Genomic DNA, 26,459 nt, shown 5'->3' with positions numbered 1-26,459 from the left:
GTGTGTGGTAAATCTATCTCACCTGGTTGATTAATGGACATTCAGGCATGGCAACAGAAGATGACAAACTGCCCTTCACTGTCTGTGATGGTATGAGTTAATGACTCCTAATAATAATACTAATAATAATAATAATTTATAACATTTGTGAACACTTTTTTTCATTATACAGAATAATCTTGAAGTGCATAAAATAATAAATAAAACCCAAATACAAAACAAATTGGCACAACAAGACAGGATAACTGACACAAGGAACCCAGCTGACACTACAAGGGAAAAGGAACCCAGCTGACACTACAAGGGACAAGGAACCCAGCTGACACTACAAGGGACAAGGAACCCAGCTGACACTTCAAGGAACCCAGCTGACACTACAAGGGACAAGGAACCCTGCTGACACTACAAGGGACAAGGAACCCTGCTGACACTACAAGGGACAAGGAACCCAGCTGACACTACAAGGGACAAGGAACCCAGCTGACACTACAAGGGACAAGGAACCCAGCTGACACTACAAGGGACAAGCTGACACTACAAGGGAAAGGAACCCAGCTGACACTACAAGGGACAAGGAACCCAGCTGACAACAAGGGACAAGGAACCCAGCTGACACTACAAGGGACAAGGAACCCAGCTGACACTACAAGGGACAAGGAACCCAGCTGACACTACAAGGGACAAGGAACCCAGCTGACACTACAAGGGACAAGGAACCCAGCTGACACTACAAGGGACAAGGAACCCAGCTGACACGACAAGGGACAAGGAACCCAGCTGACACGACAAGGGACAAGGAACCCAGCTGACACGACAAGGGACAAGGAACCCAGCTGACACGACAAGGGACAAGGAACCCAGCTGACACGACAAGGGACAAGGAACCCAGCTGACACGACAAGGGACAAGGAACCCAGCTGACCAAGGAACCCAGCTGACACGACAAGGGACAAGGAACCCAGCTGACAAGGAACCCAGCTGACAAGACAAGGGACAAGGAACCCAGCTGACACGACAAGGGACAAGGGACAGAACCCAGCTGACACGACAAGGGACAAGGAACCCAGCTGACACGACAAGGGACAAGGAACCCAGCTGACACGACAAGGGACAAGGAACCCAGCTGACACGACAAGGGACAAGGAACCCAGCTGACACGACAAGGGACAAGGAACCCAGCTGACACGACAAGGGACAAGGAACCCAGCTGACACGGGACAAGGGACAAGGAACCCAGCTGACACGACAAGGGACAAGGAACCCAGCTGACAAGGAACCCAGCTGACAAGGGACAAGGAACCCAGCTGACACGACAAGGGACAAGGAACCCAGCTGACACGACAAGGGACAAGGAACCCAGCTGACACGACAAGGGACAAGGAACCCAGCTGACACGACAAGGGACAAGGAACCCAGCTGACACGACAAGGGACAAGGAACCCAGCTGACACGACAAGGGACAAGGAACCCAGCTGACACGACAAGGGACAAGGAACCCAGCTGACCCACTGACACGACAAGGGACAAGGAACCCAGCTGACACGACAAGGGACAAGGAACCCAGCTGACACGACAAGGGACAAGGAACCCAGCTGACACGACACGACAAGGGACAAGGAACCCAGCTGACACGACAAGGGACAAGGAACCCAGCTGACACGACAAGGGACAAGGAACCCAGCTGACCCACTGACAAGGGACAAGGAACCCAGCTGACACGACAAGGGACAAGGAACCCAGCTGACACGACAAGGGACAAGGAACCCAGCTGACACGACAAGGGACAAGGAACCCAGCTGACACGACAAGGGACAAGGAACCCAGCTGACACGACAAGGGACAAGGAACCCAGCTGACACGACAAGGGACAAGGAACCCAGCTGACACTACAAGGGACAAGGACCCAACTGACACTACAAGGGACAAGGAACCCAACTGACACTACAAGGGACAAGGAACCCAGCTGACACTTCAAGGAACCCAGCTGACACTACAAGGGACAAGGAACCCAGCTGACACTACAAGGGACAAGGGACAAGGAACCCAGCTGACACTACAAGCGACAAGGAACCCAGCTGACACTACAAGGGACAAGGACACCAAGGAACCCAGCTGACACTACAAGGGACAAGGACACCAAGGAACCCAGCTGACACTACAAGGGACAAGGACACCAAAGAACCCAGCTGACACTACAGGGGACAAGGAACCCAGCTGACACTACAAGCGACAAGGAACCCAGCTGACACTACAAGGGACAAGGACACCAAGGAACCCAGCTGACACTACAAGGGACAAGGACACCAAGGAACCCAGCTGACACTACAAGGGACAAGGACACCAAAGAACCCAGCTGACACTACAGGGGACAAGGACACCAAAGAACCCAGCTTTCAACAGAAAGCCTTCCTAAAGAGAAACTTGGTTATGTTATTAAAACTTATGTTGCATGTTTCGTGTCTGTAGTCGATATACTGTAGTCAATTGTGAAATTGCCCGTTTTGCACATCGTACTTAGATCAGTAATACTTTTGTGTGAAAACGTCCTAGTACTTTGCTATTACACCATCTCTCTCACTCTATTTCCATTTCCTTGTAAAACACATTGCCTCATTCCTTGACACCTCTATGCTATCAGCTGCCTATCCTCAGAGGGGTAATGTTTTCATTGGTGTCTGTTCTACAGTAGATTGGATGGGTAGTGCCTCTGTCACTCTGATGGTCATTAGGCAGACTAATGTCATTAATCATGACCAGGAGAGGTGCTGCTGGGACGTAATACAGGGTGCCATCCCAGGATTCGCCTCCTGTGGCCACCTGCTGAAGCCCCATTGCCATGCCACGAGTCACAATGCTGTGCTTGAAAGATATTAACCAGACATGGAGCGCTGATCTAAGATCAGGTCCCCCCTGTCCATGTAATCGTATTCATTCTGATCAAAACGACAACACTGATCCTAGACCAGCACTCCGACTCTAAGACACTTTATGAATATGGCCCTGCTCACGGATCTCCTGGGTCATGTTCGTTAGGCACGTGAAACGGGGAGGGCACTACGTTAGTGTATCTAATAAGAACTTTAGTGTTTTCATTTCGGAGTTGGACATAAGACGGGGACAGAGGACTGACGTGACAGGGACAGAGGAATGACTGACCGGACGTGACGGGGACAGAAGTCTGACGTGACGGGGACAGAGGACCGATGGGGACCGAGGACTGGGAACATGACTCAAGTCTTTGTTATATGTCTAATATTCATCCATGTTACTATACTCAGCAAAAAAAGAAACGTCCTCTCACTGTCAACTGTGTTTATTTTCAGCAAACGTAACGTGTAAATATTTGTATGAACACAACAAGATTCCACAACTGAGACATAAACTGAACAAGTTCCACAGACATGTGACTAACAGAAATTGAATAATGTGTCCCTGAACAAAGGGGGTGTCAAAAGTAACAGTCAGTATCTGGTGTGGCCACCAGCTGCATTAAGTACTGCAGTGCAGCTCCTCCTCATGGACTGCATCAGATTTTCCAGTTCTTGCTGTGAGATGTTTACCCCACTCTTCCACCAAGGCACATGCAAGATCCAGGACATTTCTGGGGGGAATGGCCCTAGCCTTCACCCTACCATCCAACAGGTCCCAGACGTGCTCAATGGGATTGAGATCCGGGCTCTTTGCTGGCCATGGGAGAACACTGACATTCCTGTCTTGTAGGAAATCATGCACAGAACGATCAGTATGGCTGGTGGCATTGTCATGCTGGAGGGTCATGTCAGGATGAGCCTGCAGGAAGAGTACCACATGAGGGAGGAGGATCTCTTCCCTGTTCCGCATAGTGTTGAGATTGCCTGCAATGACGACAAGCTCAGTCCGATGATGCTGTGACACACCACCCCAAACCATGACGGACCCTCCACCTCCAAAATCGATTCCGCTCCAGAGTACAGGCCTCGGTGTAACGCTCATTCCTTCGACGATAAACGCGAATCCGACCATCACCCCTGGTGAGACAAAACCGCGGCCCGTCAGTGAATAGCACTTTTTGCCAGTCCTGTCTGGTCCAGCGACGGTGGGATTTTGCCCATTGACGACATTGTTGCCGGTGTGGACCTGCCTTACAACAGGCCTACAAGCCCTCAGTCCAGCCTCTCTCAGCCTATTGCGGACAGTCAGAGCACTGATGAAGGGATTGTGTGTTCCTGGTGTAACTCGGGCAGTTGTTGTTGCCATCCTGTACCTGTCCCACAGGTGTGATGTTCGGATGTACCGATCCTGTGCAGGAGTTACACGTGGTCTGCCACTGCGAGGACCATCAGATGTCCGTCCTGTCTCCCAGTAGCGCTGTCTTAGGCGTCTCACAGTACGGACATGGCAATTTATTGTCCTAGCCACATCTGCAGTCTTCGCTGCACCGTGCAGTATGCCTAAGGCACGTTCACGCAGATGAGCAGGTACCCTGGGCATCTTTTCTTTTTTTCATTTTTTTTTCAAAGTCAGTAGAAAGGCCTCTTTTAGTGTCCTAAGTTTTCATAACTGTGACCTTAATTGCCTACCGTCTGTAAGGTGTTAATGAACATGCACCTGTGGAACAGTTGTTAAGACACTAACTGTTTATGGTTCATTGAACAAGCATGGGAAACGGTTTTATTTATTTATTTATTTATTTACCCCCTTTTTCTCCCCAATTTCGTGGTATCCAATTGTTAGTCGTTAATGTCTTGTGTCATCGCTACAACACCCGTACGGGCTCGGGAGAGATGAAGGTCGAGAGCTATGCGTCCTCCGAAACACAACCCAACCAAGCCGCAATGCTTCTTAACACAACGCGCATCCAACCCGGAAGCCAGCCGCACCAATGTGTCGGAGGAAACACCGTACGCCTAGCGACCTGGTCAGCATGCACTGCGCCCTGCCCGCCACAGTAGTTGATGAGACAAGGATATCCCTACCGGCCAAACCCTCCCTAACCCGGACGACGCTAGGCCAATTGTGCGTCGCCCCATGGACCTCCTGGTCGCGGCCGGCTGCGACAGAGCCTGGGCTCGAACCCAGAGTCTCTGGTGGCACAGCCTTAGACCACTGCGCTGCCCAGGAAACAGTTTTTAAACTCTTTACAATGAAGATCTGTTAAGTTATTCCGATTTTTACGAATTATCTTTGACAGAGTCCTGAAAAAGGGGCGTTTCTTTTTTTGCTGAGTTTACTTCCATCAAACAATGTATTCAACTTCACTTGTGTGGATTTCCTGCTTTAATTATACAATGTTCCTAACATCTGGGCCCCATCGGGTTTGGCTTCAAACAAATAACTAATAAACATATAGAAATCAAGATGCATTTGTTGTTTGTTTTTCTACATTGCAATCAAACAAGGCTAAATCTCTTCCAAAGACATAAAACGCCACATGCAACAATTTTCAAGGAAATCAGCAACCTCCAACGTCGTTTTTAGAGAATTTGGCAGTACCACGTGTAACCACGCCAGCCCAGGACCGCCACATCCGGCTTCTTCACCTGCGGGATCATGTGAGACCAGCCACCCAGACAGCTGATGAAACCAAGGAGTATTTCTGTCTGTAATAAAGCCCTCTTGTGGGGAAAAACCTATTCTGATTGTCTGTGCCTAGCTCCCCAGTGGGTGTGCCTTGGTCCCAAGTGGCCTAATGAATTTATTTCACTTGATCTGATTTTTTTACAATGAACTGTATGTAACTCAGTAAAATCATAGTAATTGTTGCATGTGGCGTTTTTATATTTTTGTTCAGTATATATTGGAAGAGATTTAGCCTTGTTTGATTGCAAGGTAGAAAAACAAGCAACAAATGCATCTTGATTTCTAGATGTTTATTAGTTATTTGTTGAAGACAAACCTGATGGGGCCCAGATGTTAGGAACATTGTATAATTAAAGCAGGAAATCCGCACAAGTGAAGTTGATTCCATTGTCTGATGGAAGTGTTTAGGGTATTCCATACGTACCTAACTGATCACCCATGGCACCAGGGCCCGTGTTCACAAAGCGTCTCAGAGTAGGAGTGCTGATCTAGGATCAGTTTTGTCTTTTTGATCATAATGAATAAGAGGAGGTTCTGATCCCGGATGAGCACTGCTACTTTGAGATGCTTTGTGAATATGGGCCCAGGTCTTTCACATTCACTCTTTTGAGGTCAGTAGTAACAGGGATGAATAGTGAGGTGGAGTAGCTCACTAGTAACATGGATGAATAATGAGGTTGAGTAGGTCAGTAGTAACATGGATGAATATTGAGGTTGAGTAGGTCAGTAGTAACATGGATGAATATTGAGGTGGAGTAGCTCACTAGTAACACGGATGAATAGCGAGGTGCAGTAGCTCACTAGTAACACAGATGAATAGCGAGGTGCAGTAGCTCACTAGTAACACGGATGAATAGCGAGGTGCAGTAGGTCACTAGTAACACGGATGAATAGTGAGGTGCAGTAGCTCACTAGTAACACGGATGAATAGCGAGGTGCAGTAGGTCACTAGTAACACGGATGAATAGCGAGGTGCAGTAGGTCACTAGTAACACGGATGAATAGTGAGGTGCAGTAGGTCACTAGTAACACGGATGAATAGTGAGGTGCAGTAGGTCACTAGTAACATGGATGAATAGTGAGGTGCAGTAGGTCACTAGTAACACGGATGAATAGCGAGGTGCAGTAGGTCACTAGTAACACGGATGAATAGCGAGGTGCAGTAGGTCACTAGTAACACGGATGAATAGTGAGGTGCAGTAGGTCACTAGTAACACGGATGAATAGTGAGGTGCAGTAGGTCACTAGTAACATGGATGTGTGGTTGTGTATGTTCCTGCAGGCGGGCACGGTGCGAGACTCCATGGCCAAGTCTTTGTACAGCGCACTGTTTGACTGGATTGTGTTCCGGATCAACCACGCACTGCTCAACAACCGGGACTTGGAGGAGAGCACCAAGGTAAGACCAATGTGACTGCTATCATGCTTTATTACAACATACTTATGTCTGCTTATAATATATCAATGTCATGCGTTGATGACATGCTCACCTCTCCACTTCATTAAGACTAAGATCACTTGATTGGTCAATTTCAAGGTCCAACTAAAAGGTTACTTCCTTCCACTTTTAACCCAACCTCTCCGAAAGACACGCAAACATACAGTGGTGGGAAAAAGTACCCAATCGTCCTACTTGAGTAAAAGTCTAAAAGTATTTGATTTTAAATATACTTAAGTATCAAAAGTGCAAGTATAAACCATTTCAAAGTCCTTATATTAAGCAAATCAGACGGCATCATTTTCTTTCTTTTTTTTTTTTTAAATTTACGGATAGCCAGGGGCACACCGACACTGACATCATTCACAAAAGAAGCATTTGTGTTTAGTGAGTCTGCCAGATCAGAGGCAGTAGGGATAACCAGGGATGTTCTCTTAATAAGTGTGTCAATTGCACCATTTTCCCGTCCTGCTAAGCATTCAAAATGTAATGAGTACTTTTGGTTGTCAGGGAACATTTTATGGAGTAAAAAGTACATTATTTTCTTTAGGAATGTAGTGAGGTAAAAGTTGTCAAAAATGTAAATAGTAAAGTACAGATACCCCCCAAACTACTTAAGTAATACTTTAAAGTATTTTTACTTAAGTACTTTACTGCATACATATACAGGTTTTGGGGAGGTGTGGGGGGCTGCCACACTGGGCACCCAGGGAGCTGTTGTTGGGGCAGTTAAGTGCCTTGCTCAAGGGCACAACATTTACCCTCCTTTTGCCAGCTCACCTCCTGCCAGATTGGTTTCCATCGGACTCAGGATTCGAACTGGCAACCCTCCGGTTACAGGCTCACCTCTCTAAGGCTACCTGACGCTCACCTCTCTAAGGCTACCTGACGCTCACCTCTCTAAGGCTACCTGACGCTGACCTCTCTAAGGCTACCTGACGCTGACCTCTCTAAGGCTACCTGACGCTGACCTCTCTAAGGCTACCTGAACCTGACGCTGACCTCTCTAAGGCTACCTGACGCTGACCTCTCTAAGGCTACCTGACGCTGACGCTGACTCTCTAAGGCTACCTGGCTACGCTCACCTCTCTAAGGCTACCTGACGCTCACCTCTCTAAGGCTACCTGACGCTCACCTCTCTAAGGCTACCTGACGCTCACCTCTCTAAGGCTACCTGACGCTCACCTCTCTAAGGCTACCTGACGCTCACCTCTCTAAGGCTACCTGACGCTCACCTCTCTAAGGCTACCTGACGCTCACCTCTCTAAGGCTACCTGACGCTCACCTCTCTAAGGCTACCTGACGCTCACCTCTCTAAGGCTACCTGACGCTCACCTCTCTAAGGCTACCTGACGCTCACCTCTCTAAGGCTACCTGACGCTGACCTCTCTAAGGCTACCTGACGCTCACCTCTCTAAGGCTACCTGACGCTGACCTCTCGAAGGCTACCTGACGCTCACCTCTCGAAGGCTACCTGACGCTCACCTCTCCGCCCAGAATAACTGGCTTTATGCTTCTGTTACAGGTGTTCAAATAGAGTGTGAACACCTTGGCAGAGACAAGTTGTTTTATTGATTTAATAAATCACAGTATGAACCACCTTCTGGAATCAGTGACATCAGTGGTTTTGTTTGAACAGCTTCAACCTTGTTTTCCATTATGCGCCTAAGGGTCTTTGGTAACCTTCCCAAACCTTCTCAGTTAGACTTTCATGTTGAATTGTTTTTTTGTTGTTGTCAAAAAGCATATTGTTAATTGAGATTTCACCCTCATGTATCCCTCACAGATCTTTTCCATCGGAGTGCTGGACATCTTTGGCTTTGAGGACTACGAAAACAACAGCTTTGAGCAGTTCTGCATCAACTTCGCCAACGAGAGGCTCCAACACTACTTCAATCAGCACATCTTTAAGCTTGAGCAGGTAAGGCATTTGGCATTCCTGCACCCTTTCAGTACTAAACTGTACGTCCACAATGCACTTACATGGAAGTTTACAATACAGTGGTCCTTTAAAGAGGAGACCAGCTCCTCCAGTGGGTTATGCAATAGGGTTTATTATGGGGCTGACCGCCACATGACTTACCTCTTCAACCCTCTGACTGCTGATTATGATGGATCTATCTTACTTCCTCATTATGGTGGATGGATGTTACCACCTCAACCCTCATTATGGTGGATGGATGTTACCACCTCAACCCTCATTATGATGGATGGCTGTTACCACCTCAACCCTCATTATGATGGATGGATGTTACCACCTCAACCCTCATTATGATGGATGGCTGTTACCTCCTCAACCTTCATTATGATGGATGGCTGTTACCACCTCAACCCTCATTATGATGGATGGATGTTACCACCTCAACCCTCATTATGATGGATGGATGTTACCTCCTCAACCTTCATTATGATGGATGGATGTTACCACCTCAACCCTCATTATGGTGGATGGATGTTACCACCTCAACCCTCATTATGATGGATGGCTGTTACCTCCTCAACCTTCATTATGATGGATGGATGTTACCACCTCAACCCTCATTATGATGGATGGATGTTACCACCTCAACCCTCATTATGATGGATGGCTGTTACCTCCTCAACCCTCATTATGATGGATGGCTGTTACCTCCTCAACCTTCATTATGATGGATGGATGTTACCACCTCAACCCTCATTATGATGGATGGATGTTTCCACCTCAACCCTCATTATGATGGATGGATGTTATCATTATGATGGATGGATGTTACCACCTCAACCCTCATTATGATGGATGGATGTTGGACCACCTCAACCCTCATTATGATGGATGGATGTTACCACCTCAACCCTCATTATGATGGATGGATGTTACCACCTCAACCCTCATTATGATGGATGGATGTTACCACCTCAACCCTCATTATGATGGATGGCTGTTACCTCCTCAACCCTCATTATGATGGATGGCTGTTACCTCCTCAACCTTCATTATGATGGATGGATGTTACCACCTCAACCCTCATTATGATGGATGGATGTTTCCACCTCAACCCTCATTATGATGGATGGATGTTACCACCTCAACCCTCATTATGATGGATGGATGTTACCACCTCAACCCTCATTATGATGGATGGATGTTACCACCTCAACCCTCATTATGATGGATGGATGTTACCACCTCAACCCTCATTATGATGGATGGCTGTTACCACCTCAACCCTCATTATGATGGATGGATGTTACCACCTCAACCCTCATTATGATGGATGGCTGTTACCTCCTCAACCTTCATTATGATGGATGGATGTTACCACCTCAACCCTCATTATGATGGATGGATGTTACCACCTCAACCCTCATTATGATGGATGGATGTTACCACCTCAACCCTCATTAAGATGGATGGCTGTTACCACCTCAACCCTCATTATGATGGATGTGTGTTGGTGTTAACTGACTGGATTGGAGAGAAAGGTTGTTTCGGTCATGATCAGCTTTGTAGGTAAACATCATGTTTAATCACGATTGTCCTTTAGTACTTTTTAGGCTGCATTCACACAGGCAGACCAATTCTGATATTTTTTTCCACTAATTGGTCTTTTGACCAATGACATCAATCTTTTTCAAAGGTGATCTGCTTGGTCAAAAGACCAATTAGTGAAAAAATATCAGAATGTGTCTGCCTGTCTAAATGAAGCCTTAGTGAGTACAACTGAAACTGATTGGAGAGTTCCTTTTAACAGTACCATCTCGGTAATGACACATACTGTATTTGCTCAAGGAGGCCTCCTGTACAAAGGCACCCATCCATAAAGTCACTGCCGTCATTAACCTCCATGTTAAAAATTAGCCACAGCTTTTGAACGTGTACAGCACTCACTCAACTTCTAAGAGGGTTTGTTTGCTTCATGCTTTGGTGAGGTTGGGCCATTGCATCATGCTACTAGTGAAGTGTTGGAGCTCAATCAAGACAATACTCTGGTATAGTTCTGAAGTGTTGGCGCTCAATCAAGACAATACTCTGGTATAGTTCTGAAGTGTTGGCGCTCAATCAAGACAATACTCTGATATAGTTCTGAAGCGTTAGAGATCAATCAAGACAATACTCTGGTATAGTTCTGAAGTGTTAGAGATCAATCAAGACAATACTCTGATATAGTTCTGAAGTGTTAGAGATCAATCAAGACAATACTCTGATATAGTTCTGAAGTGTTAGAGATCAATCAAGACAATACTCTGATATAGTTCTGAAGTGTTAGAGATCAATCAAGACAATACTCTGATATAGTTCTGAAGTGTTAGAGATCAATCAAGACAATACTCTGATATAGTTCTGAAGTGTTAGAGATCAATCAAGACAATACTCTGATATAGTTCTGAAGTGTTAGAGCTCAATCAAGACAATACTCTGATATAGTTCTGAAGTGTTAGAGCTCAATCAAGACAATACTCTGGTATACAGTACCAGTCAAAAGTTTGGACACACCTACTCATTCAAGGGTTTTTCTTTATTTTTACTATTTTCTACATTGTAGAATAATACTAAAGACATCAAAACTATGAAATAACACATATGGAATCATGCAGTAACCCAAAAATGTGTTAAACAAATCTAAATATATTTTATATTTGAGATTCTTCAAAGTAGCCACCCTTCGCTTTGATGACAGATTTGCTCACTCTTGGCATTGTGGTCTTGACTATTATTCTACAATGTAGAAAATAGTAAAGATAAAGAAAACCCCTGGAATGAGTAGGTGTGTCCAAACTTTAGACTGGTGCTGTAGTTCTGAACTGAAGTGAACAAGACAATACTCTGGTATAGTTCTGAACTCAATACTCATAAGAATGTACTAAAGCAACCACGTGCTACTTGTCATAAGCAGGCAGACATTTTTCTGGTGGTTGTAAATGTCCTTATCCCCTACCGTTTCTGGTGGTTTATTTATTTTTTTATTTTTTTTATTTCACCTTTATTTAACCAGGTAGGCTAGTTGAGAACAAGTTTTCATTTGCAACTGCGACCTGGCCAAGATAAAGCATAGCAGTGTGAGCAGACAACACAGAGTTACACATGGAATAAACAATTAACAAGTCAATAACACAGTAGAAAACAAAGGGGGAGTCTATATACAATGTGTGCAAAAGGCATGAGGAGGTAGGCGAATAATTACAATTTTGCAGATTAACAGTGGAGTGATAAATGATCAGATGGTCATGTACAGGTAGAGATATTGGTGTGCAAAAGAGCAGAAAAGTAAATAAATAAAAACCGTATGGGGATGAGGTAGGTGAAAATGGGTGGGCTATTTACCAATAGACTATGTACAGCTGCAGCGATCGGTTAGCTGCTCAGATAGCTGATGTTTGAAGTTGGTGAGGGAGATAAAAGTCTCCAACTTCAGCGATTTTTGCAATTCGTTCCAGTCACAGGCAGCAGAGTACTGGAACGAAAGGCGGCCAAATGAGGTGTTGGCTTTAGGGATGATCAGTGAGATACACCTGCTGGAGCGCGTGCTACGGATGGGTGTTGCCATCGTGACCAGTGAACTGAGATAAGGCGGAGCTTTACCTAGCATGGATTTGTAGATGACCTGGAGCCAGTGGGTCTGGCGACGAATATGTAACGAGGGCCAGCCGACGAGAGCATACAAGTCGCAGTGGTGGGTGGTATAAGGTGCTTTAGTGACAAAACGGATGGCACTGTGATAGACTGCATCCAGTTTGCTGAGTAGAGTGTTGGAAGCCATTTTGTAGATGACATCGCCGAAGTCGAGGATCGGTAGGATAGTCAGTTTTACTAGGGTAAGCTTGGCGGCGTGAGTGAAGGAGGCTTTGTTGCGGAATAGAAAGCCGACTCTTGATTTGATTTTCGATTGGAGATGTTTGATATGAGTCTGGAAGGAGAGTTTGCAGTCTAGCCAGACACCTAGGTACTTATAGGTGTCCACATATTCAAGGTCGGAACCATCCAGGGTGGTGATGCTAGTCGGGCATGCGGGTGCAGGCAGCGATCGGTTGAAAAGCATGCATTTGGTTTTACTAGCGTTTAAGAGCAGTTGGAGGCCACGGAAGGAGTGTTGTATGGCATTGAAGCTTGTTTGGAGGTTAGATAGCACAGTGTCCAATGACGGGCTGAAAGTATATAGAATGGTGTCGTCTGCGTAGAGGTGGATCAGGGAATCGCCCGCAGCAAGAGCAACATCATTGATATATACAGAGAAAAGAGTCGGCCCGGGAATTGAACCCTGTGGCACCCCCATAGAGACTGCCAGAGGACCGGACAGAGGACTGGTTGTAAATGCCCTTATCCCCTACCGTTTCTGGTGGTTGTAAATGTCCTTATCCCCTACTGTTTCTGGTGGTTGTAAATGTCCTTATCCACTACTGTTTCTGGTGGTTGTAAATGTCCTTATCCACTACTGTTTCTGGTGGTTGTAAATGTCCTTATCCACTACTGTTTCTGGTGGTTGTAAATGTCCTTATCCACTAACGTTTATGGTGGTTATGTGCTTATCTGCTACCTTTAGAAAATAAATATTTTGATCTTATAAATGCAAATTCTTAAAAAAAAAAAATTGAGACATCCCAGGCATGCACATTCTCGTAGAGGCATTGCTATAAGAGAGAGGTGTGTGTGTGTGTGCGTGGCCTGAATTCCTCCAGAGATCGGGTGGAGTGCGTCATTCAGCAGGCTGCAGCGTCTCACTCCCCAGTGACTGTCATATCAGCTAATAACTCCACACTCTAAGTGTTGGCAAACCATCAGACGTCTAAACCACTGCTGGCAACATAGAGCAGGACTGTCATTAGAGCAGTGTTTATGGTCCAGTCACACTCAATGAACAGCATGGTGGCCTACTGTACTGTACACAGCCAGCTAGTATGGTGGTCTACTGTACTGTACACAGCCAGCTAGCAGGGTCAACAGTCTTCATACTGCTATTAGCTGACCACAATCGTGTTGATCATCTTGTCTCGTGTTGTTACGCTGTGCTGAAGTTGGCATGTTCATACTGTAAACACAGCATGGGCCTTGATGGTTTTACTGACTGAACTGGGGCTGATTGAAGTCATAGTCTATAAAGCACCAACATGCCCTCAAAGTCCATGATAATGATTGACTAGAAAATGTCTCCATATTGTATGATCCTGTAAGTCCCACTAAAAGGCTCTCTGTGCAGACAGGCATGTTCAGACCCTGTTAGAATGAGAACACACCAGCCCATCATCAATGTGTGACCGTGTTGACATCCAAGAATCGGGCTGTGAATGTGACCTGCTTGAGTAGCACAAGGATCATCGATTCTAATGCTTTACCTTTTCCAAGCACTCACCGTAGTTGTCCAGGCATGTTTTGCCCAGTGCTTTACTTGACAGGAAGGTCCCATTTGGAGACGTCCAAGTCCTCTGGTTAACAGAAAATAAGGACGGGGTTAATTGCCATGGATTGGAGCCAGGGTCAGTGTAGAACCGGTGTAGAACCGTTCTAGCATTGTTCAAGGGCTCGACGTCAGCAGATGGCAGGTTATTTGTGCTCATGGGAAATTGCATAAAGCAGGGGATTTATTTGCATTTCTGGAATTGTATTGTTGTGATGGCGTGACTGACCTGCACATCTAGTTGTAGGAAACCGAAGAGATGAGAGGCTGCATTGTGAAGGCCTAGTGGAGGCCCTAATAGATGACAGATCAACATGGAGACAATATCAAGGTGGCATCAAGGAGATTTTCCCCCATAAGTATCCTGTCTAAAGAGATATATTCAGCTAGCCTGTATTTGCATTTGCCAAGTCCTTTGAATATTGTTGGACTGAGCCGTTTCCTTTGTGTTGGGTAACTCTGACAGTGCGCGAGGGGAGGTGCTAGTTGCCCCTCAATGAAAGGAAATGTGTGTGTGTGCGTGCGTGTGTGTGTCGGAACAAGCGACGGGGGGACAAAGTGTACAGACGTCAAGTTGGCTCATCTCCAGCTACATCTGGCAGGCATGACATCACCATCATAAATCACTACACACTGGAGGGATTCTTGGAATCGTAAGACACATCACACACTTGTGTATACTCACACACACACACACACACACACATGCTCTCACACACACACGCACACGAGCGCTCATTATACAGTTAATGGTATGTTGTTTGGTATGTGTTTTTACCATTTTATAGAGATCTTGTAAATGTAATTTTCTGTTTTTTCCATGTGCTACCAGGGTTCATTCAGGTTGTTGGATAGATCTAGGCTCACTGAAGGAGACGTGATGGAGTCAAGAGAGGGAAGCAGAATAGAGATGGAGGTTAACAGACAAACATAGCCGATGCTGTATGCACTATGACATTCAGTTACACATCAGCCTGAGCCTACCATATGGGAAATATCCACTACAACATTTTATAGGACCTTGTTCAGTGTTTGTGGTGTAAACACAATGCATATATATGGTCCCTTTTTAGGCACAGATCTAGGATCAGCTCCCCTTTCCCAAATTCTAACCATGAACACTGTCAGCTTGTACATTGTTCATGGCTGGCTAATATGAACATTTTTGTTAAGCATTGAAGGACTGGGCCGTTGGTTCATTCCATTCTTCTGCAGACTGGGATCATAAACCACCGTATTAGGTTATTGTTTCTGTGCCCATGCTGCCACCAATGAGGTTTGTTCTGGTATTTCCCCGTCGTTATTTGCGAGGGCAGAGGGTTAACAGATTGACTGGTTTGTTCAGCTGACTGTGTGTGTTTTGGCTAATAGAGAGGAGGGGAAAGGAGGCTCCATTGATTTGATGAAACTCTCACTGGGATTATAGCTCTTTATCACTCCGTTCTTTTCCCCAGCGAGTCAAGGAAACAACATGCAGTAGGGGAGAAACACTGCAAAATGCTAAGAATGCTTTTCATATTATTAAACCGCAAAGTGGTCCAGGCTGGCACAGCACAGCACGGTGGTCCAGGCTGGCACAGCACGGTGGTCCAGGCAGGCTCAGCACAGGGAAGGGTTGTGCTGTGTTCTAGCCTAACAGGAAAAAAAACACTACTACTGGAACACTGTTGTTTTGTTTGTTCAGGCCCAATATCGACACTACTACTGGAACACTGTTGTTTTGTTTGTTCAGGCCCAATATCGACACTACTACTGGAACACTGTTGTTTTGTTTGTTCAGGCTCAGTATCGAAACTACTACTGGAACACTGTTGTTTTGTTTGTTCAGGCCCAGTATCGACACTACTACTGGAACACTGTTGTTTTGTTTGTTCAGGCCCAGTATCGACACTACTACTGGAACACTGTTGTTTTGTTTGTTCAGGCCCAATATCAGGAACACTGTTGTTTTGTTTGTTCAGGCCCAGTATCGACACTACTACTGGAACACTGTTGTTTTGTTTGTTCAGGCCCAGTATCGACACTACTACTGGAACACTGTTGTTTTGTTTGTTCAGGCCCAGTATCGACACTACTACTGGAACACTGTTGTTTTGTTTGTTCCGGCCAAGATTCAGTGGAGGCTTCTGAGGGGAGGACGGCTCATAATAATGGCTGGAATGGCGTCAAACAAATGTAAACCATGTTTTTGATGTATTTGATAGCATTCCACCTATTCCACTCCAGCCATTACCAAGAGCTCGTCCTCCCCAATTAAGGTGCAACCAACCTCAAGTGCCAAGAGTGAAGAAACACAGTTTGAGTACAGGCCACAATCTTGTTTTACCTGTCCTTGGGATGAAATGTGTGATGTAGGCTGTGAATGACTGTTATGTGATGTTTGTCAGGGCTATCCCCTACTCCACTATCATATACATAGTGTTCTGACTCTGCAGTTATGGCAGACAACCCAAACCTCTGTAGGACTTAGACAGCATAGAAGAGGGATGTCCCATACAATGTTATGGGGCTCAGTGGTATTTAGTACGAGTTGATAAGATTCTTACTAGACTAGGACCAAACCTTGAGTGTTGAACCATAGCATTGTGAGATCACATCTTCATGTTTCTATTTGTTCATCCCGGAAACCCTAGACCCAGTCCAATTCCCACACCGCCCCAACAGATGACGTGTTCTCTGTTGCACTCCACACTGCCCTTTCCCACCTGGACAAAAGGAACACATGTGAGAACGCTGTTCATTGACTTCAGCTCAGTGTTCAATTAACCCATCACATGGCCACCTGGACTATTTGTATTGACCCCCCTTGTTTATTATCTATGCATAGTCACTTTACCCCTACCTACATGTTCAAATGACCTGGACTAACATGTACCCCCGCACATTGACTCGGTACCCCCTGTATGTAGCCTCCACATTGACTCGGTACCCCCTGTATATAGCCTCCACATTGACTCGGTACCCCCTGTATATAGCCTCCACATTGACTCTGTACCCCCTGTATATAGCCTCCACATTGACTCGGTACCCCCTGTATATAGCCTCCACATTGACTCGGTACCCCCTGTATATAGCCTCCACATTGACTCGGTACCCCCTGTATATAGCCTCCACATTGACTCCCCTGGTACCCCCACATGTATATAGCCTCCACATTGACTCTGTACCCCCTGTATATAGCCTCCACATTGACTCGGTACCCCCTGTATATAGCCTCCACATTGACTCGGTACCCCCTGTATATAGCCTCCACATTGACTCTGTACCCCCTGTATAGCCTCCACATTGACTCTGTACCCCCTGTAGATAGCCTCCACATTGACTCGGTACCCCCTGTATATAGCCTCCACATTGACTCGGTACCCCCTGTATATAGCCTCCACATTGACTCGGTACCCCCTGTATATAGCCTCCACATTGACTCGGTACCCCCTGTATATAGCCTCCACATTGACTCGGTACCCCCTGTATATAGCCTCCACATTGACTCGGTACCCCCTGTATATAGCCTCCACATTGACTCGGTACCCCCAGTATATAGCCTTATTATTTTCATTTTACTTGATTAAAAACATGTTTTCTTAACTGCATTGTTGGTTAAGGGCTTTTAAGTACGCATTTCACAGTAACCTGTTGTATTCCGCGCATGTGACAATAAACATTTGATTTGATTGTATAGGAGGAGTACAGGGCGGAGGGCATCAGCTGGCACAACATTGACTACATCGACAACACAGGCTGCATCAACCTCATCAGTAAGAAGCCCACTGCTCTGCTCCACCTGCTGGATGAGGAGTCCAAGTGAGTCCATTAGACCTCTCTCTCTCGCGCTCGCTCTCGCTCTCTGTCAGACCTGGGTCAAAATACGACCTGTGATTCCACTCCGTAAGACTGACTAGGTGATGTTATAGTGGAGAACAATGATACTCTGTAATGGGAGATATTCAGGTCTCATCATAATGCAGACTCTATGAAGTCTTAAAATATACATAACCTGATATCCTAACAGTCCTCGTCTGATGACAGACCATTTTAATAAGCATATTTGAATTAATTCATAAGCATGGCTGAAATTTGACATTTTTGTTTCAGTACAACATCCTGGTAATTCCCTCTCCATGTGCTGTAACTAAATGGTCTGCTTCTTCCTGATCTGGACACTGACACACTGAATTCCTCCCACTTGAAATAGCTGGAAATCGAGTCCCTGGCACTCTGTGTTTTTCATAGCTCAAGTTCCCCTTAGCCTCCCCCTGTCCCACTCTTCCTGTCCTCTTCCTGTAAGCTGTTGGTTTACTGTGAACACTTCTGGCAGTGGACTGCTGTGCAGCGTCTCTAAAGGCATGAGAGAAAGCAGGAGTTTATCGTCCTCCTCTGGCCAACCACATTCTCCCTATGGGGAGAGTTTGACTCTTAGGTGTAAATCTAGGATCAGCTCACCCTCCATTAATCCTTGCCTTAGCCATTATCGGGGGAAATATAAAACTGACCTTACGTCAGTTTTCAAGGGTGACTACATTCTATGGATGTTGGAACCACCCGTAAGTCTTTGTGCTCCTGTATAATCAGAATCATTATTCAATAGGGACCAGAAGAAGGGAGCGGAATGAATAGGTGTCTGTCCGTCTGTCTGTGTTCCTGCGTGTGTCTCTGTGTTCCTGCGTGTGTCTCTGTGTTCCTGCGTGTGTCTCTGTGTTCCTGCGTGTGTCTCTGTGTTCCTGCGTGTGTCTCTGTGTTCCTGCGTGTGTCTCTGTGTTCCTGCGTGTGTCTCTGTGTTCCTGCGTGTGTCTCTGTGTTCCTGCGTGTGTCTCTGTGTTCCTGCGTGTGTCTCTGTGTTCCTAATGCGTGTGTCTCTGTGTTCCTAATGCGTGTGTCTCTGTGTTCCTAATGCGTGTGTCTCTGTGTTCCTAATGCGTGTGTCTCTGTGTTCCTAATGCGTGTGTCTCTGTGTTCCTGCGTGTCTCTGTGTTCCTGCGTGTGTCTCTGTGTTCCTGCGTGTGTCTCTGTGTTCCTGCGTGTGTCTCTGTGTTCCTGCGTGTGTCTCTGTGTTCCTGCGTGTGTCTCTGTGTTCCTGCGTGTGTCTCTGTGTTCCTGCGTGTGTCTCTGTGTTCCTGCGTGTGTCTCTGTGTTCCTGCGTGTCTCTGCGTGTGTCTCTGTGTTCCTGCTCTGTGTTCCTGCATGTCTCTGTGTTCCTGCGTGTGTCTCTGTGTTCCTAATGCATGTGTCTCTGTGTTCCTGCATGTGTCTCTGTGTTCCTAATGCATGTGTCTCTGTGTTCCTAATGCATGTGTCTCTGTGTTCCTAATGCATGTGTCTCTGTGTTCCTAATGCATGTGTCTCTGTGTTCCTAATGCATGTCTCTGTGTTCCTAATGCATGTGTCTCTGTGTTCCTAATGCATGTGTCTCTGTGTTCCTAATGCATGTGTCTCTGTGTTCCTGCGTGTGTCTCTGTGTTCCTGCGTGTGTCTCTGTGTTCCTGCGTGTGTCTCTGTGTTCCTGCGTGTGTCTCTGTGTTCCTAATGCATGTGTATGCATTATGATTCTCCCTGAGACATGATGACACCATCCCCTCTGCCGCCCTTGTCCCAGCTTCCCCCAGGCCTCTAACCAGACTCTGCTGGACAAGTTCAAGCGGCAGCATGAGGGCAACGGCTACATTGAGTTCCCCGCCGTCATGGAGCCCGCCTTCATCATCCGCCACTACGCCGGCAAGGTCAAATACGGGGTCAAGGTCAGTGTCTGACTGTCTGGGTCATAGCATCCTAGCTTAAATCATTCCATTGAGTGGAATGGAAATATCTGTAGGACAAACTACTGTTTACTCTGGCAGGTATACTCCTGGAAAGGACCATGTGAAAAGAGAACATCAGAGCCAGCATGGTTCAGGTTAGCACGGCAGTGTTAAGGATATAGGGGTCACCTCAGTGTGTGTGTGGGGTGGGGTAATTCAAGTCAGGCAAGATGTTTCATGCATTTGGTCATACAGTATGCTGTAGCTGGCAGGCGCACACACACACACACACACACACACACACACACACACACACACACACACACACACAGTAATGGGCTGTGAAGACTTACACATACCTGTACAGGATGATTTGTTAATCACTCTCCTGGCCCAGTTCCCTGCTGCAGAGTCCTATAACCCAGACCTCAGACTTGGCAACCAGGAATATGTCACACATTGTGCAGGTCTGGGCAGTCGTGTTTCGCTCAACTGGTTTCTGTGTCGTCTCCTGCGAACTACAAACGCTTCATTCTCTCTTGGACTCATTCAACCTGTTCATTTCCATGGGATTTACTATTGTTGTGTTTGGATGGAACAGAGTCCAAGTAACATTTCACAGCTTGGTTGGAACCACATTGGCAATATATGAGGAATCAATCAATATAATTACCCTGCGGAGAGGAGCATTAAGAAAGGTTTTAATTAGTGGTGTTGCAATCCAGTTCAAACCGAGTCCATCCTCTATGACATGGCTTCTTTAGGGACATGGTTTTGGAAACCTCAGGAGTTCTGCCATACAAGAAGCTGCCTACCTGTTCCAATGAAAGTCTCACTAGAGAGGAAATTAAAAAAGATGTATTGAAGCTGAGCTAATGTGTACGTTAAACTGAGGGTGAACTGAGTGCAATGCTTAGCTCTTCTCTCGCTCTTTCTCTCTCTCTCACCCATACTCTCTCCCTTTCTCTGTCTCTCTCTCTCCTCTCTCACCCATACTCTCTCCCTTTCTCTGTCTCTCTCTCTCCTCTCTCACCCATACTCTCTCCCTTTCTCTGTCTCTCTCTCTCTCCTCTCTCACCCATACTCTCTCCCTTTCTCTGTCTCTCTCTCTCCTCTCACCCATACTCTCTCCCTTTCTCTGTCTCTCTCTCTCTCTCACCCATACTCTCTCCCTTTCTCTGTCTCTCTCTCTCTCTCTCACCCATACTCTCTCCCTTTCTCTGTCTCTCTCTCTCTCTCACCCATACTCTCTCCCTTTCTCTGTCTCTCTCTCTCCTCTCTCACCCATACTCTCTCCCTTTCTCTGTCTCTCTCTCTCTCTCTCTCACCCATACTCTCTCCCTTTCTCTGTCTCTCTCTCTCCTCTCTCACCCATACTCTCTCCCTTTCTCTGTCTCTCTCTCTCTCTCTCTCACCCATACTCTCTCCCTTTCTCTGTCTCTCTCTCTCTCTCTCTCCCATACTCTCTCCCTTTCTCTGTCTCTCTCTCTCTCTCACCCATACTCTCTCCTTTCTCTGTCTCTCTCTCTCTCTCTCACCCATACTCTCTCCCTTTCTCTCTCTCTCCTCTCTCTCTCTCTCTCTCCTCTCACCCATACTCTCTCCCTTTCTCTGTCTCTCTCTCTCCTCTCTCACCCATACTCTCTCCCTTTCTGTCTCTCTCTCTCCTCTTTCTCTGTCTCTCTCTCTCTCTCTCTCTCACCCATACTCTCTCCCTTTCTCTGTCTCTCTCTCTCTCTCTCTCACCCATACTCTCTCCCTTTCTCTGTCTCTCTCTCTCTCCTCTCTCACCCATACTCTCTCCCTTTCTCTCTCTCTCTCTTCTCTCTCTCACCCATACTCTCTCCCTTTCTCTGTCTCTCTCTCTCTCCTCTCTCACCCATACTCTCTCCCTTTCTCTGTCTCTCTCTCTCTCCTCTCTCACCCATACTCTCTCCCTTTCTCTGTCTCTCTCTCTCTCCTCTCTCACCCATACTCTCTCCCTTTCTCTGTCTCTCTCTCTCCTCTTTCTCTCTTACACGTACACTCTCGTTCTCCCTCTCTCTTTCTCTCGCTCTCACTCTCACGCACACTCTTTTTTTTATCTCTGTCTCTCTATCACACTCACGTATCCCCACACAGGACTTCCGGGAGAAGAATACGGACCATATGCGTCCGGACATCGTGGCCCTACTGAAGAGCAGCAAAAACGCCTTCATCTGTGGCCTGATGGGCATCGACCCCCCAGCCACCTTCCGCTGGGCTGTCCTCAGAGCCTTCTTCAGAGCCATGGTGGCCTTCAGGGAGTCTGGGAAGAGACACGTACACAGGAAGACTGGTGAGTGTGCTGCACACTGGGTCCTTTTCCCCCTTTAGGCGCCTGGGTCCTTTTTCCCCCTTTAGGCGCCTGGGTCCTTTTTCCCCCTTTAGGCGCCTGGGTCCCTTTTCCCCCTTTAGGCGCCTGGGTCCCTTTTCCCCCTTTAGGCTCCTGGGTCCTTTTCCCCCTTTAGGCTCCTGGGTCCTTTTCCCCCTTTAGGCTCCTGGGTCCTTTTCCCCCTTTAGGCTCCTGGGTCCTTTTCCCCCTTTAGGCTCCTGGGTCCTTTTTCCCCCTTTAGGCTCCTGGGTCCTTTTTCCCCCTTTAGGCTCCTGGGTCCTTTTTCCCCCTTTAGGCTCCTGGGTCCTTTTTCCCCCTTTAGGCTCCTGGGTCCTTTTTCCCCCTTTAGGCTCCTGGGTCCTTTTTCCCCCCTTTAGGCTCCTGGGTCCTTTTTCCCTCTTTAGGCTCCTGGGTCCTTTTTCCCCTTTAGGCTCCTTTTTAAAGGGAAATGTATATATATTTTTTACTTCATATTCATCCTCTCCAGCACTACCCAAACATCAACATATGTGAATATTGCACGTTTCCCCTCCTCTCAAGGACATTTTTTTTGAGGGAGAAATGATGCACATCATTGCTGTGCATCATCGGATTTTAACCAGTTATGAGTAGGCATTGCCTACTAATTGGTTTGTTATTTTTAATCAAGCCTTAGTAGACAATTAGTAAGCAATTAGAAGGAAATGCTTACTCATAATTGGTTCAAATGATGCACGCCAATGATGTCATTGGAGAAAAAAAAATATTGCTAAATTTTTTACTACAAAAAACATAGAAACGCATCATTTTCACACGTGGTGCTGTAGATGATGAAGTTGAAACATTATGAAATGTCCCTTTAATTCAAGTACACCAGTCATAAGGCATACAGAAGTTATGTAGCTGTAAATTATGAGGCGTGTGTCTGTGCGAGTGGACCCCAGTGCAGCCAGGGCACATGCTGTGTCCCATACCCCCCTCTGTTTGTATCCTGTAGTGTGTGTGCCTAGTGCTGGTAGTACTGTCCTGCATTCAGTAGCTAGCTCTGCTAGCTTCCACTCTATATGACTGCCTTCTGTCCCTCAACCCTTTAGTCTACAGTGGTGCCTTCTGTCCCTCAACCCTTTACTCTACAGTTTCCTTCTGTCCCTCAACCCTTTACTCTACAGTGGTGCCTTCTGTCGCTCAACCCTTTAGTCTACAGTGGTGCCTTCTGTCCCTCAACCCTTTACTCTACAGTGGTGCCTTCTGTCCCTCAACCCTTTAGTCTACAGTGGTGCCTTCTGTCCCTCAACCCTTTAGTCTACAGTGGTGCCTTCTGTCCCTCAACGCTTTAGTCTACAGTGGTGCCTTCTGTCCCTCAACCCTTTAGTCTACAGTGGTGCCTTCTGTCCCTCAACCCTTTAGTCTACAGTGGTGCCTTCTGTCCCTCAACCCTTTAGTCTACAGTGGTGCCTTCTGTCCCTCAACCCTTTAGTCTACAGTGCTGCTACTTCTTGTCTGCCTGCACTGAACATAGACACATTGACATTGTGATTCAGCCATATGAACTGTATACTCCTAGATAACCAAATATAGCCTTTTTGATTCCTAAACACACTTTGACATAGTGTAACTTCTAGCTTCCATGCTGACAAAGCAGTAAAGACATTGATTAATTTCCTTATGAGCGTCAATACCAACTGCAGGGGCCCCATACCAATTGACGGAAATGTGTGTCAGAAAAATTACTCAATGTTCAAATTCTTGATTACTCATTCAGAAATGCGCTCACTCCAAATGTAAATGTAACACTGTCAAAGAGGACATCACTGGTGACATCATGATCTCCTAAAGCTGACAGCGTGTGAAGGAGGGGAAATAGCCTGCAGGTTAACTCTGTCACCGTTAGTCAAACTCACCCTCCTAGAACCACAACGGATCCCACCTCTGACCCCAACTGCAGTTTGAATGTAGTGTATATCCTCTCTCCTGAACGTCTGGCAGGTATCTCTCTTGTAGTCTGCTGCTCTTCATTCTTCCTGCTGTCTAATCTGTCTTTTCTCTCTTTCTTTTTTATTTGTTTTCTTCTTTTGTTTTGCTTCCCAAGGGCATGATGCCGCTGCTCCCTGTGCAGTTTTGTGCAGTGTGGATAGTTTTAGCTTTCTGCATCACCCTGTGCATCAGAGAAGTTTAGAGATCCTGCAGAGGTGCAAAGAGGAGAAGTACAGTAAGACTGCATTTCCCACAATACCCCTCTCTCCTCACATTCATGCAACTGTGAGGGGTAACCGTAGGGGTGAGGTAGACCAACAGCATCAGACCAGAGACATTTTAGTAAATAAACATTGTGATGGAGTTGAATTATAGCATTCTTTTTTTGTGAGGGGGAACTAATTTAAAACCCCAAGATCTCTTGTTTACTCTTCATTAAAATCATTAGTTTAGTTCCACAGCATTTGTCATCCACCTGTACTGTCTAGATATTTAGTAGGTGAACCAAGAAGGCATAATGTTTCTATTCATCCTTCCATTAAATTAGATGCTTGTTGGTCTCCTCTCCCCCTCCCCCAATCTCTGCATGCACCTGTATGTGTCTTAACAGCCAGTCTTGCATGTGATCTAGTATGTGCCTATGCTAGTCCCCCCCCCCCACACCTTCTCACTAACTCTGTGTTTGTGGGGCGACCCAGCACTGAACGGTCCTGTTAGCATGGTGACAGGCACTCTAACTTCCTGTTTAATCCAAGCTGTGGTCTGGGGTAAGACACAGTAACACCACTAGTCTCCACCACCACAGACACATGCAGTGTTGTCACCATGTTGCCCTGGTGGCCCTGGCCTGTTACCCTGCGCTGGTACCTGCTCAGGGGTGTAAATCAAGGGTCAACTCACTGATCCACCATGTCACTAGTCTGCACCCCCCCACAACACACAGACACACCTCTAAATTAAATATAGAGAACATCTAGCCTATCAGAGGGCATGGTTGTGCTATTACCATATTGTTTGTTTTTGCTTATCCTGTTAACATATTTCAATCATCTCAGATCTACTTGAAGTGCCCACAGGTAGGGTCTAGGGGCCGATCTGGATGGGTAGGGTCTAGGGGCCGTTCTGGACGGGTAGGGTCTAGGGGCCGTTCTGGACGGGTAGGGTCTAGGGGCCGATCTGGACGGGTAGGGTCTAGGGGCCGATCTGGACGGGTAGGGTCTAGGGGCCGATCTGGACGGGTAGGGTCTAGGGGCCGATCTGGACGGGTAGGGTCTGGGGGTAGATCTGGACGGGTAGGGTCTAGGGGCCGATCTGGACGGGTAGGGTCTAGGGGCCGATCTGGACGGGTAGGGTCTAGGGGCCGATCTGGACGGGTAGGGTCTAGGGGCCGATCTGGACGGGTAGAGTGTCCATGTAAGGGATGGGGGTTGGGTTGGAGGGGTTTCCGTCCCTCCATCTCACCCTCATGTAAATCTAACTAACCTATTCACACACAAACCAATAATATCACTCTTCAATTGTTCTAGAAAAATTAACACATTCTTCAGGGTTTTTCAATAATATCCCTCTTCAAGTGTTCTAAAAAAAATACACAAGGTTGTTCAACATCAAGTCCACACCAAGCACAGTTTTTAAGAGCTTGTAGCCAACAATTTTTTCTTCTCTTTTTACCCTTCAACAGCGCCGGATATAGCAGAACATACTGATGATACTGAAAACCAAATAGCATACAGCCTTGAACCAGTCTGAAATGAGTCGCTAGAATGTAATTCACTTCAGATCACTTCCTCAGTGATGGGATGCTTTCTAGATGCTCTGTTTTCTCTCACTGTGTGTGATTGGCAGAGGTTTCACGACTTGAAGATGGAATGTTGGTGTATGGATTACATCATCTCCTCTGCCAACTGTCATAAGCCAATCAGATTGAGGGAAACCGCACAGCTGCCAAAAACAGCCGTCACAGTTATTGAAAAATGCTTTCCTGACAAAACCGGTTTGTTTTCTCCCATTGGAGGCCAACAATATCTCACTCAAATAGGTGCCTCTGAATTGAG

The 26,459-nt window shown here is 46.5% G+C and overlaps 1 protein-coding gene across 10 annotated transcripts in view; it reads left to right on the top strand.

Moving 5' to 3' along the window:
• Nucleotides 1-26,459, top strand: part of myo9aa (myosin IXAa) — a 152,055-nt gene that overhangs the window by 75,885 nt on the left and 49,711 nt on the right. For 9 of the 10 annotated variants that reach the window (XM_042316442.1, XM_042316443.1, XM_042316448.1 and 6 more), the window contains 6 exons: nt 6,842-6,958; nt 8,784-8,918; nt 18,047-18,168; nt 19,958-20,099; nt 22,221-22,416; nt 24,521-24,640. In XM_042316442.1, the coding sequence (XP_042172376.1) occupies nt 6,842-6,958; nt 8,784-8,918; nt 18,047-18,168; nt 19,958-20,099; nt 22,221-22,416; nt 24,521-24,640 (832 nt within the window). The remainder of the gene's footprint in view (nt 1-6,841; nt 6,959-8,783; nt 8,919-18,046; nt 18,169-19,957; nt 20,100-22,220; nt 22,417-24,520; nt 24,641-26,459) is intronic. The other variant, XM_042316447.1, reaches the window with a different exon arrangement.

The sequence above is a fragment of the Oncorhynchus tshawytscha genome, unplaced genomic scaffold, assembly GCF_018296145.1.
Source record: "Oncorhynchus tshawytscha isolate Ot180627B unplaced genomic scaffold, Otsh_v2.0 Un_contig_3401_pilon_pilon, whole genome shotgun sequence".
NCBI classification, from domain to species: domain Eukaryota; kingdom Metazoa; phylum Chordata; class Actinopteri; order Salmoniformes; family Salmonidae; genus Oncorhynchus; species Oncorhynchus tshawytscha.
This window is presented reverse-complemented; position numbering and strand designations above follow the sequence as displayed.